The sequence below is a fragment of the Diabrotica virgifera genome, chromosome 4 (genome assembly GCF_917563875.1).
Source record: "Diabrotica virgifera virgifera chromosome 4, PGI_DIABVI_V3a".
NCBI classification, from domain to species: Eukaryota; Metazoa; Arthropoda; class Insecta; order Coleoptera; family Chrysomelidae; genus Diabrotica; species Diabrotica virgifera.
Genome location: NC_065446.1, coordinates 160892940 through 160907128, shown reverse-complemented (window position 1 = coordinate 160907128; position 14189 = coordinate 160892940). Strand labels below are relative to the sequence as shown.

General features: G+C 30.6%; 1 protein-coding gene across 1 annotated transcript in view; it reads left to right on the top strand.

Annotated features, from left to right (window-relative positions):
* LOC114332941 (rabankyrin-5) overlaps nucleotides 1-14189 on the top strand; it is a 241665-nt gene that overhangs the window by 136459 nt on the left and 91017 nt on the right. Inside the window, exons 7-8 of the mRNA XM_050648465.1 lie at nucleotides 3907-4098; nucleotides 12861-12979. Coding sequence (XP_050504422.1) covers nucleotides 3907-4098; nucleotides 12861-12979 — 311 coding nt within the window. The remainder of the gene's footprint in view (nucleotides 1-3906; nucleotides 4099-12860; nucleotides 12980-14189) is intronic.

Below are 14189 nucleotides of genomic sequence, written 5' to 3'. Positions count from 1 at the left end.
CCGTCGGATTTCTTTTTAAGGCTACGGCTCCACGGGCTGGAAATTGACGCTAGCAGTAGCCGCAAAATGAACTTAAGGTTCCGCGGAACGGAATGGGAATAGCCGAACTGAACCGACTACGCACAAGTCCTGTAGTCGGTACAGTTCGGCTATTCCTATTCCGTTCTGCGGAACCTTAAGTTCGTTTTGCGGCTACTGCTAGCGTCAATTTCCAGCCCGTGGAGCCGTAGCCTAAGGCACATACTCAGCTTTGAAGTTAGGGTAAGTAAAACCCATAGCCAAAGGGCCTAGCCAGGTAAGATGATGAAAACTGCCCCCAACTCGATTCGAATCCCATATAGGTCACCGTTTAGCATATATAGTGAAACTAACTTTTTGAAATTTTTAGCCCCCTAGGTGGTCATGTGACCCACCTAGAGCCTAATTAGGCTTTTTATTTTTTATCTCAGCCGCATCGAGAACTAGCGAAAAACTTTATATAAAAAAGTTGCAAGCTTTAAAAAGTTCTGTCCGATTTTTTTTTATTTTTGGCGGGAAATTTAAATTTTAGAACAATTTTAAAATTTTAAATGAGTATAAAAAAATAACTAAGACATTCGTTTTCACGAAAAAAATATATAACGTGTATTTTTGCATAATATTTCACCCTGAATTTTTTCAAAAATTTTTAAAATTGGTGAAACTCACCTTTAAAAATAAAAAACCGCATTTTTTCCTTTTTTGATACAATTTTATACATTATTTTTCAAAAAAGGTAACACCGTCACTAGAATAGGTAAAAAACTGAAAAATAATTGGGGTTTGCTTAATAAAAATTTTTGTAATGCCATCCATTTTCAAGATACAGGGCGTTGAAGAAAACGAAATTTTACACATTTTTTACAATTTTGCCGAAACTACTGGCAACATTGTAATAAAATTTGGCGAGTTTTAAGAGATAGTTGTTGTGCATTTTTTGACATACAATTAAGAATTTTATATTTATCATTGGCGCGCATAGAGGTAATGGTCCGAACTTTTTAAAGAATAAAGATAGTACGCCACTGACATATTTCAAATTAACAATCGTTTTTTAATTCCTAGTTCAATTTGTGACAAAAAATCTAGCTTCCTATTTTTTCATACGACGCGCCATTTTTATTCAAAAAATAAAAGATCTTGACCCTTACAAGTATTCGAACTTCTAGTAGTTTCTACATCTACATACATATAGTATTTTTACTACAAAAGCGACATTACGTAGGTCAAAATTTTTGACGTAAGAGAACTGTCAAAACATTAGAATGTGACTTTTCATTATTGCCATGTTTATTATAAACATGGCAATAATTAAAAGTCACAATCTAATGTTTTGACAGTTCTCTTACATCAAAAATTTTGACCTACGTAATATCGCTTTTGTAGTAAAAATACTATAAACTCGTACATCCATTATAAAAACTAATTCGAATAGTTTGGAAACGTTAAGATATTTTATTTTGTCATAACATGCACAATAACTACCTCTTAAAACCCGCCAAGTTTTATTACAATGTTGCCAGTAGTTTCGGCAAAATCGTAAAAAATGTGTAAAATTTTGTTTTCTTCAACGCCCTGTATCTTGAAAATGGATGGCGTTACAAAAAATTTTTATTAAGCAAACCCCAATTATTTTTTAGTTTTTTACCTATTCTAATGACGGTGTTACCTTTTTTGAAAAATACTTATAAAATTGTATCAAAAAACGAAAAAAAAAACCGAAAAAATGCGGTTTTTTTATTTTTAAAAGTGCATTTCACCAATTTTAAAAATTTGAAAAAATGCAGGGTGAAACATTATGCAAAAATACACGTTATATATTTTTTTCGTGAAAAGGAATGTCTTAGTTATTTTTTATACTCATTTAAAATTTTAAAATCGTTCTAAAATAAAAATTTACCGCCAAAAATAAAAAAAAAATTTGAACAGAACTTTTTAAAGCTTACAACTTTTTTATTTAAAGTTTTTCGCTAGTTCTCGATACGGTTGAGATAAAAAGTAAAAACATAGAAACCCTAATTAGGCTCACATGACCACCTAGGGGGCTAAAAATTTCAGAAAATGAGTTTCACTATATATGCTAAACGGTGACCTATATGGAATTCGAATCGAGTTGGGGGCAGTTTTCGTCATCTTACCCGGCTATGCCCTTTGGTGGAAATCGGTGCAGGCTTAGAAAATCATGCAGGAAAATGGTCATTAACTGGATTGACCTTGACAATTGAATTTTATTCGAATTTCGGCGGACTCAAAATTTATTTTAGACTCGTGGTTTCTTCGGAAGTTTACTCAGAATAGGGAACTTGCACACAAAAATATTTTTGCATAAAATTGTTAATTTATGTTCAAAAATATTATATTCAAAATATTACGTCTTAACAATTAATAGTTACCATACAATAACTGATAATAGTTGCGCGCCCAAATTTACCGTTTCAAACAACTTCAAAAGCGTGCGCTTGGGTCTGACGTCACCACACCAACCATGATGTTTTACCACTGTTCTCGTTTGGCTAGTGCCAGACGTGCACTGTAAAGACAATATTTTGAAATTTTAAAGATTTTCATGCATTTATAATATTGTTTTTAGTCAACGGAAGTACATTTTTATTTTACAACCTATCTCAAATGCCAAATTATATTATAAAGTTATGTAAGTATGTACTACATTGTAGATACATATTGTACATAGATACTACAAAAAAATTACTTATAAAAAGAAAGGTTGTTTTATTAAAATATATAAATATATTTAGTTTAAAATTTAAATTTCATTCTCACATAAAGAAATAAACAATATTTTATGGATAAAACTTTATTTTATCAAAGTTTTATTCCATTTATTTTTAATAATTAGCAAAGCCAAATAGATGGGGGAAAATATTTACACTTCAAAAGTTTTCTGCTATACTAATCAAACTGTCAATAACACCTGCGTCATATTCTATCCAAATATAAGTAAATTTTGAATTACATATTTAAGTCTGTATCTGCTACGCAAAAAACACTTATTTTTTAAATAGAACATTTGCAACTGTACTTGTGCATGTACATTGTAACATTGGTTATTTGGTTGATAGATTAGATTTTAGCTCTCGGTCTCGGTTTTCTAACAACACAAATCCAAAACGTTCGTCCCTCATAATAATAAATGTTCCGAATATATTTCTGGTCGTAATATTTTGTGATAAACAAAACTAAAACCTACATTTATAAATATTTTAGATTCATAACAAAGAAGAAAGAAATAAACAAAACTTTTAGTAATAGAAGTAAGAGTAATTAAACCCATTGTTATAAACAATTTAAACATGCTTATTAATAATACCTATTTGTTTTAACACCTGATCAATTTCAGTTTGAAACTAAATAAACTGATTATGAACTATACAAGAACACAAATAATACCTTGGAATTTCCAATTAAATGCGATTAAAATGGAATTAATACATCACCAAAACAACCTTTTTTTCTTTTCAACTTTTATTTATACAATCGACTTCTACATAAGACTTCTAAGTGAATGTGAATGAATTTGTAAATAATATTTTCGAAATATCCTAGCGGTTTTGTTGTCGACGGCAGGTAGACCCTGGGTCGTGACGTCAGAACCCGTTTACGCATCTCTGAAGAAATTTGAATTTTATAGCATTTTCAAAGCCGCGTAATAAGCGTATGAGTTAAAAATATTTGTTTTTTTTTGCATGCATGCGTTTTAAGATCATGTTACCTTATATTTTTTAATATTATTTTAGTATTTAAAAATATGTGTAAGTTCCCTATTGCCTATAGATAATTTTTTATACCCGATTTCTGTCATTTTTTCGTGTCCGAACAATTTAATCCGCTCTTATATATACCTCTGTATAATATTGATTATATTTTTAGGTGAAACTGCTTTACATTTAGCTTGTTCCGCAAATTTCGACGATTTGGTTCGCTGTTTAACTAAACTTGGTGCGAATCCTAATTTATTGACAAACGAAGAAAGACAATCGCCTCTCCACTATGCCGTCAAAAACAATGCAGAAAAAAGTATATTTGCATTAAACGATTATAATAACGACTTAGAAAAATCAAGTGAGTAAAAATTGTTTGTTAGTTAGTGTAATATTATTACGAAATTGCTGATATATATTTTAAGATACTTAGGTACATTTATTTAAATAAAAACACTTAATTTATATTAAGTACACTAAAACATATTCAAAAACTAAAACTTAACAATTTATCTAATTACAAATTATTTTGTAATTAGATAATTCAAAAATACCGCAAAACATACTTTCAAAAATACGCGACGATTTTATAACAACTGGCTCTTTCAACAACTTTGTCTCTATTTATATAGTCCTATCCTACTACCAGAATTTTCTGGGCCAGGCCTGAGACAAAAAGAATTATATCGAAGGAAATGGAACTAGACATTCTAGTGATTAAAAAAGAGGATTGAAATTTGTTCTCCACTCATTCTGTCAGTTTCTCGAAAATTGGGTGACGGGTAAATTTTCGGTGGCCGCATTGAGGTCATTGAATGGCCAGATACATAATATTATTATATCACAACGAGTATTTATCATTTTTACCATCATTCACTCCCACAGCAATTAATTGTTATGTTAAGGAATTGACTTTCAATATTATGAAGTATATAATCATTTGCCTTTATTTCTCTGTGGGGTTGGTTTCCCAAATTACATTTGCTCATATATTTTGCTTTATTCCTATATATCTCTTACCAACATTAATCTATAATACCTTTTAAGGGACAAGTCTAAGCTCACCTACTCACAGTATATTTTCTTTGGCTTACCACTCAAACTCTTTCAGGGACCATTACTGTTACTGTTTATTTTTTAGCGTATGTGGCTACCAGTAAAATCACTACTAGTCCAAGTAATGAAGCTTAATATAGGACAAAACCTCGCAATTTTTACAGAATGGATCGATTTGCTTGAAAATTTGAGAATAAGTAGTAGATAGTTCAAAAATCAAAATCTATATGATGCCGAAAGGCGCTTTTACCATGGGGGTGTTTGCCACCCCATCTCGGAGGTGGAAATTTTATATTATATTTTGACTGCAAAAGTTGATAAAAACATTCATTCTAAGCAAAAAATGTTCTATACATTTTTTTGATAAAATTAATAGTTTTCAATATATGCGCTATCTAAAGTGTTAGTTTTATATCGAAAAAATCAATGTTTTTATTTACGATTTTTTTTGCTCATTTGGCTCATTTACGATTCACTCAATTTTTGCCGTAGAAAAAAATTTTTCAAACCAGCTTCTTGAAAATTAAATAACTTATAATAGGCGTCTAGGCGCCAAATAGAGGTCACCGTGTCATTTTCAATTCTGATGGACAAACTCAACGGTTTCTTATGGATTTTGGGCTGCTGATTACGAATTTCGAGGGGGGATTTCGATCGGAGTGGTCAGAAAATTGTTATAAACAATTCAATTGTTTATAAATTGTTTATAAGGCTCTGGCTCATAAACTAAAAGAGATAAAAAAAATGTTTCAATTAAAATTTGTTCCCTAATAAAATATGAGGAAATAACCGTTGACTAAACTTAAATCCGACAATTAGAACACAAGATATTGTAAAATTAGTGCACAATGCAAATTGTAAATTGCAAAATAAGTATTTTTCGAAGCTTAACCCATCGCAACTCGGCTTCTGCGCATGCAAATGAGCCTTTTAAGGTGTCCTTTTAAAGCTTAATTAAGAGGCTTCCAAACAAAGTTTGTTAAATTATTTGATCTTCGTTTGTTTTAAAGTTATACCCGTTTGAAGTTATAATTTTCTTAAAAAAATTGTACATTAATTTGTTTATAAAGGTTTCAAGCAAACTTGAGCTATAAACATTTATACTTTAATTAACAATAATGATAAAACAACTCAAAAGGGACAATTTGAGCTTACGAAAATGTTCGTAAGTTTATTTTTGGCTAAGATGTCGATATTTTAATGGCGCGCTATGAGGCGCAAGATTGGCTCACAGTCAAGTAAGTATGTATTCTTCGACGCTTTATCGATCGTAACTCGGCTTCTACGCATGAAAATGAGCGAATATGTGATATCCATATAAAAATGGATCGAGTTCTTTTGCAGCATCATCATTGCATATAAAACGAGCATTTATGATGTGGCGGCATACACACAATTGACGGGCCTTGATGATGCAGCAAAAGAACTAGATCCACTTTATATGGATATCATATTAGATAATTAGACTCTGAAGCCTCAAAAAGTTTTAGTTTTACTGCCTACAAGAACAGACTTGTACCACCATGTAACTGTTAAAATTTCGCTAAGAACTTATGCAGATGTAAAAAAGCTGATATTCCCTCTATATCTCTATGCAGATTTGCAGATGCATGAACAAAAAGTTTGTAAAAATAGTATTAATAAATAATATCAACTTACTTTTTAGTTCCACTACTTTTGTATATAAATGTTACAATATAACTTCTGAAATATTAGTTTTTAATGTTTTTTTCTCATTTAGTGCAAAAAATAGAAGACAATGTAAATAGAATGGAAGGTGATACGAGATACAGTATGATGATTTAATTATAAGAATTATATGATAAAATTTTATTAGGATCTTCAAAAATGAAAAATGAAGATAACGTATGTGTACATAGAAATTATAATTTGCATCGAGAAGTTAGCGCGTGAACCTTTACGCGGTGAGCCGGTCTTGCGCCTCATAGCGCGCGCCATTAAAATATCGACCTCTTGGCCAAAAATAAACTTATGAACATTTTCATAACCTCAAATTGTTCCTTTTGAGTTTTTCTATCATTATTGTTCATTAAAGTATAAATGTTTATAGCTCAAATTTGCTTGAAACCCTTATAAACAAATGAATGTACAATATTTTTAAGAAAATTGTAACTTCATAGGGTATAACTTTAAAACAAATGAAGATCAAGTAATTTAACAAACTTTGTTTGGAAGCTTGTTAAGTAAGCTTTAAAACGACACCTTCTAAAACTTATTTGCATGCGTAAAAGCCGAGTTACGATCGATAAAGCTTCGAAAAATACTTATTTTGCAATTTGCAATTTGCATTGTGCACTAATTTTACAATATCTTGAGTTCTAATTGTTAGATTTAAGTTTAGTAAACGGTTTTTTCTTCGTTTTTTATTAGGGAACAAATTTTATTTGAAACATTTTTTTTATCTCTTTTAGTTTATGAGCCAGAGCCTTATAAACAATTTATAAACAATTAAATTGTTTATAACAATTTTTTGACCCTCGGATCGAAATCCCCCTCGAAATTCGTAATCAGCAGCCAAAAATCCATAAGAAACCGTTGAGTTTGTCCATCAGAATTGAATATGACACGGTGACCCCTCTGGCGCCTAGACTATAATTTCATATTGAAATATTTTTTCGTATCACTGATGCTAATCTTTCTGTTCTGAAGAAAATGACATTTTTTACCAAACTACAAAAATTCGTTATTCGCTTTTAACTCCAGTTTTATAAAAACTAATCATTCTAAGCCAGTCAAGAGTCCAGAATCTATTAATAATACATAAACAAAGAAGAATAAATAAGGTAAATGACTAAAAACACCGCTAACTGACATTATTATGCTTCCAACTGGATTTCTTCTTTTTTTTTTAAATATATTGATTCTTAACCGTAACTTTTTTATTTTTTATCTTAGAAAGTTTTGTAAAAAATAATTTTGTAGGTTTTTGCATGATCTTTAAGCCTATTGACATTAAATCTTTCTAAAATCCTCAGTCGCAAAAAGAGGTGACTTTGAAAGGGTTAGTAAAGTTGGTTTTTGCATGTTGTTACAAGTTTTAATTGCCAATAGCTCAATCAATTTTTGCAGTAGAAAAAAATTTTGCAAATCATTTTCTTGGGAATTAAATAAGCTACAATTTCATATTGAAACATTTTTTTGTATCTCTGTTTCTAATCTTTCTATTCTGAAGAAAAGGCCATTTTTTCCAAACTACAAAAATTCGTTTTCGCTTTTAACTCCATTTTTTTTAAACTTATTATTATTAATAATACATAAATAAAGAAGACCAAATAAGGTCAATGACGAATTTTAATTAGGGTGGTGATTAGGGAGTTGCTTCCTATCACTTTTTCGCTGAAGAAAAAGGGACTGACATTCTTTTCATTATAAGTCACTTAATTTTTGAGCTAGAGACCTTTGTTTTATTTCTAGAGATAGAGATTTTTAAATACCTTAAATTAGTTTCAACAAGTTATCCTCGAAAAATGCATAGTTTTCCCGTCTTTTGACTTTGAAAGTACAAAAGTACAATACATTTGACGAAGAAAAGCTAACATATAATAAACTATAGCTCTATTACTATTGGTCTTAAAGAAAATTAAGAAAAACGGTTTTGTTTATTTTTTCAAAAGGTACATTTTTGTTAAGTAAAGTTGTTTTGACAAAACAAAAACTTTTGGAGTTATTAGCAGAAAAATAATTAAAAACATTGATTTTTTCGATATAAAACTAACACTTTCGATAGCGAATAATTCGAAAACTATTAATTTTATCAAAAAAATGTATATAGTCTGTTCGCTAAACTCAGACGCAACTTTCTAGATATTTTAGTCGGTAATTTTGCCAATTTTAGTAAAATTGGCAAAAAATAATTACTAAATAGTTAATAATCACTAAATAGTTAGTAATTTCCCCAATTTTTGTAAAATTGGCAAAAAACAAAAAAATTATCGACTAAAATATGTAGCCAGTTGCGTCTGAGTTTAGCGAACAGACTATAGAACGTTTGTTGCTTAGAATGAATGTTTTCACCAACTTTTGTGGTCAAAATATAATAAAAAATTTTCACTCCCGAAATGGGGTGGCAACCAACCTCATGGTAAAAGCGCCTTTCGGCATCATATAAATTTTGATCTTTGGACTATCCACTACTTATTCTCAAATTTTCAACCCAATCGATCCATTCTGTAAAAATTGCTAAGTGAAAAGTTTCGGTTCCTGGACTATACAGGTAGTATGAATTTGTGAATTATATAACCATATCAAATAAACTGCCTGAAATACGGCATCAGTTGCTCTTACCTTAAGACTTACTCTTTCACCGTACTGAAAAACTCTTCGTGGGTTTCGCACACTTCCAATGAAAATGTTATCCAAATGATGAATTCAGAACGTCTGCTCATAAACATCATAAAGAGGAGAAAAACAGAATACTTCGGCCATATAATTAGAGGGCCTAAATACCATCTACTTCGCCTTATTAAGGAAATCATCTATACTTCGCCACAAGGAAAAGTGGAGGGAAAGAGATGGATTGGTCGAAAGAAACTTTCATGGTTGCATAATATTAGGCAATGGTGTGGTTCAACGGTAGAAGAATTATTTCGCGCAGCAGTCGATAGAGAGAGGTTTCAGGAACTTGTAAACATGATGACGGCCAACGTCTGAATACGGACACGGCACCTGAAGAAGAAGGAGCTCTTACCTTATATCTGATGGTCTGATAAGTAACCTCTTTTGCCGATTGGGGCGCTGCGATTTCATAAAGAACATTTGTTCTAGAAAGTCGAACCTTTTATAGGTATACGTGTCAATTTTAGCCCGATTAGGCCATTTTGGCAGCTGCATTAAAGTTGACGTGTTTGGAAAAATGACGCATATGGACAAAAACGATTTTCTATCTCTCAATAAACATTATCTGAGAAATAAAACGGCGAAGATAACAAAAGAAAAGCTAGATAAATATTATGGGACTACATGCTCTTTTAGACTACATGGTCCAGGAACCGAAGCTTTTCACCTCGCAATTTTTACAGAATGGATTGATTTGTTTGAAGGTTTGAGAATAAGTAGTGGATAGTCCAATGATCAAAATCTATATGATGCCGAAAGGTGCTTCTACCATGGGGGTGGTTGCCACCCCATCTCGGGGGTGGAAATTTTTTATTATATTTTGACCGCAAAAGTTGATAAAAACATTCATTCTAAGCAAAAAATGTTCTATACATTTTTTTGATAAAATTAATAGTTTTCGATTTATTCGCTATCGAAAATGTTAGTTTTATATCTAAAAAATCAATGTTTTTCAATTGTATACTCATTTGCGATTCACTAAATTTTTGCCGTAGAAAAATTTTGTTTCAAACCAATTTTTTAGGAATTAAAGAACCTACAATTTCATTTTAACATTTCTTCTTATCTCCTAATTTATCCTGCTAATCTTCCTATTCTGAAGAGAGTGGCATTTTTTACCAATTTACAAAAATTCGTTATTCGCTTTAAACTCCAGTTTTTTAAAAACTAATCATTTTCAGCCAGTCAAACTTCTAGAATCTATTAATAATACATAAATAATGAGGAATCAATAAGGGGAATGACTAAAAACACCGCTAATTTACATCATTATGCTTCCAATTGGATTTCTCCTTTTTTTTTCAAAAAAAAATATTGATTTTTTAACCGTAACTTTTTTATCTTTTATCTTAGAAAGTTTGGCAAAAAAGAATTTTGTAGGTTTTTACAAGATCTATAAGGCTATTAATATTAAATCCTTTTAAAATCCTCAGTCACAAAAAGAGGTGACATTGAAAGGGTTGGTAAAGGTGGTTTTTGCATGTTATTACAAGTTTTAATTGTCAATAGCCCACTCAATTTCTGCCGTAGAAAAAATTTTTGCAAACCAAGTTCTTGGGAATTAAACAAGGTACAATTTCATATTTAAACATTTTTTCGCATCTCTGATGCTAATCTTTCTATTCTGAAGAAAAGGCAATTTTTTCTGAACTACAAAAATTCGTTATTCGCTTTCCATTTTTTTTTTAAATAATCATTCTAAGCCAATCAAACTTCTAGAACCTATTAATAATACATAAATAGAAAAGATCAAATAAGCTCAATGACTAATTTTAATTAGGGTGGTGATTAGGGGGTTGCCTCCGATCACTTTTTCGCTGAAAAAGATAGGGACTGACATTCTTTTCATTATATATGTCATTTAATTTTTGAGCTATAGACTTTTTATTTCTGGACATAGATATTTTTAAATACTTTAAATTAGTTTGAACAAGTTATCCTCGAAAAATGCATAGTTTTCCCGTCTTTTGACTTTGAAACTACAATATTTAGCATTTGACGAAGAAGAGGTAACATATAATTAAGTATAGCTCGATTACTGTTGGTCCTAAAGAAAAATTAAAAAAAAAACGTTTTGTTTATTTTTTCAAAAGGTACATTTTTGTTAAGTAAAGTTGTTTTGATAAAACGAAAAATTTTGGAGTTATGAGCAGAAAACTTATTAAAAACATTGATTTTTTCGATATACAACTAACACTTTCGATTGCAAATAAATCGAAAACTATTAATTTTATCAAAAAAAATATAAAACATTTTTTGCTTAGAATGAATGTTTTTACCAACTTTTGCAGTCAAAATATAATAAACAATTTCCACCTCCGAGATGGGGTGGCAACCACCCCCATTGTAAAAGTGCCTTTCGGCATCATATAGATTTTGATCCTTGGATTTATCACTACTTATTTTCAAATTTTGAAGCAAATCGATCCATCCTGTAAAAATTGCGAGGTTTTGTCCTATTTTAAGCTTCATTACTTGGACTAACACTCCACACTCTCAAATTTTGATTCCGTGAATTTCGTAATGACCGTATAACATACATATTATCTATATTAGATTAATCACGTACTGGAATGCCCACCGATGTAGTTACACCAGAAAATGTGAGGAATGTCCACGAAATGGTTCTAGCTAATGGCTTGTAAATAAAAAATTTAACTCGAACAGAGAGATAATTGGCAAAACAAACACCTATGTTGTGGAGCTTCCAGAATCGGATTATTCGAAAGGCATAAAGAAGTTGGAAAATCTCTGGAGTCGTTGTATTGAGCTAAAAGAAGACTATATTGAATAAAATACAAGAATTTTTCTGGAAAAACATGGTTTTCATTTCAAAATTAGTTTTTTCATTTCAATAAAAAAAACTAGAGGTCAGATTAAGAAAATTAGTTAGTATTAGATTAGTAATTCATGTTCTTTATTGGTCTAGGACTCTAGGACATCGTCTACACTGCCGTCCTCAATTAAAACGCGGTATATGCAAAAAAAAATGAAAATCGAGTTTTTGCTATATGTGGTTTCCTTGTGACCTTATTTATGCTTCTGCAATGTCTGAAAGCCGTATCATTTTATTTACTACCAAAATAAACAAATTGGAATATGCTGTATGTGCTAAATTTCAATAGTTGTGCGTGAGTTGTGAGTTCAATACTCAACTAAAAAGCGGTACGTGCTAGCGAGTATCATGTAGTTGCCGCGTTTTAATTGAGCACAGCGCATTTACCGCGTTTTTCTCGAGACTCATGTTGCCACCTCGTATTTTGAACATTTATGACATGTAGGTATTTTGCGTATATAATAAACAATTATAAGCTATTTATTTTTCTTTTTTTAACTATTCTTCCTTGTAAAAAATCCTATTTGTAAACAAAATTCAGATGCGGCACTATTTCTGATCCAGTAATGTGTCCGCTGCTCCATTAAAACGCGGTATATGACTTTTATTTACAGCTTTGAAAAAACATGATTTTTTTAAGAATTTTTTTAGATAATGTTCAACTATCATTAGAACATGTTTTGCGTTAAAAAGTTGCCGCGTTTTATTTGAGGACGGCAGTACATCGGTACATCGTACATAATCCACAGCAGTTTTCTGTTTCCATCTTTCGTTCATATTGGAATCAATTCACATATTAATACATAAAAAATTACGTATCAAACTTTTAGTTAATATCCTCAATAAAAATTAATAAAAAATATTTTAATTTATAGAAAATTCACCAGACGCTCAATTAATTTGTAATTTCAATCAGAGAGATATTGAAGGCGAAACACCAATCAGCTTGGCCTTAAATGAAGGTTTTTCCCATCTAATACCAACATTAATTAAGGTTAGTAGATATAAACAACAATATATAAAAAATAATAGCATATTCAGCAATTTTGCAGAGAACATTATAATCATTGCTGCCAACGCTTGAACCGTTAATAAAGGCTATAGCGGGATAAGATGGTAAAATCTGCACTCGACTCGATTCTTAATTGGGATAGGGCAATTGAAAGTACATATCTAAAAAAACCCCCTAACCAAAATTTTAGCTCCCACGTGGCCCCAGGTGTCCCCTATCGCAAAAAATGTGTTTTTTCCAAAAAAAAATTTTTTTGAGCGAACCTTTGCTTTAAAAACTGTAAAAAAATTTGTGAATATACATTGTTATGCCCAAAAACATAATAATTTTTTTCAAATTTTTTGGACCAAAATTGAGCTCAGGAAAAATTTTTGAATTTTTCAAAAAAAATTTAGGTTATGTAGATAATTTTTGGCTAGCTGCGAAATAATTTTTTTAGTGTATTTTTGTCCACTCTTTTGAATGGCGAAGATAGATTTGCCATTTTCTCGCCGGAAATTCCTCAAAATTCGAAAAACCCCATTTTTAGTGGTCCCCTCATATTTTTAGCGTTTACTGAGCGATCCTTTGCTTTAAAAAATCTGAAAAAAAAATTGAACATACATTGTTATGCCCAAAAACATCCTGATTTTTTCAGATTTTTTGGATTAAAATTAAGATAAAAATTTTTGAATTTTTCAAAAAAAAATTAGGTTAGTGAAGAAGTACCGATTTTTTTTCAATTCCCAAACCGTTTTCTCCGTTTCTTGATTGAAAAATGAATGAATTCTTTTTCACTAATTGTTTTATTTAAAAAAACTACACTTACTAAAAGCTAAGTTTAGCTTTTACGCCAGACACAGCGAGAATTAATATGTTGTACAAAAAAAAGTCCCGAATATTAATTATTAAGACTCAATTAAGAACTATTATGTGGAAAAAGCTATCGTTTTTTGAAAAATGTGTCACATTGACGAATATTTTTTTTTATGAATTGTCACTGTCATTTTTTGAGATTAATGTTTTAAGAAGGCCGGAATCGTGTATTAAGTGTGACATCACTATTTGAACAATATTTATGCAACTCAAACCCATGCTTATTTAAGATGGTATTTAATTGAGAGTATAAATTGAAAAGTTCGTTGTGATTATATGAACCACAAAGGCCATCGTCCATATTAGCGGTGTGCAAGTACTTGGAAGGGGAAACGAG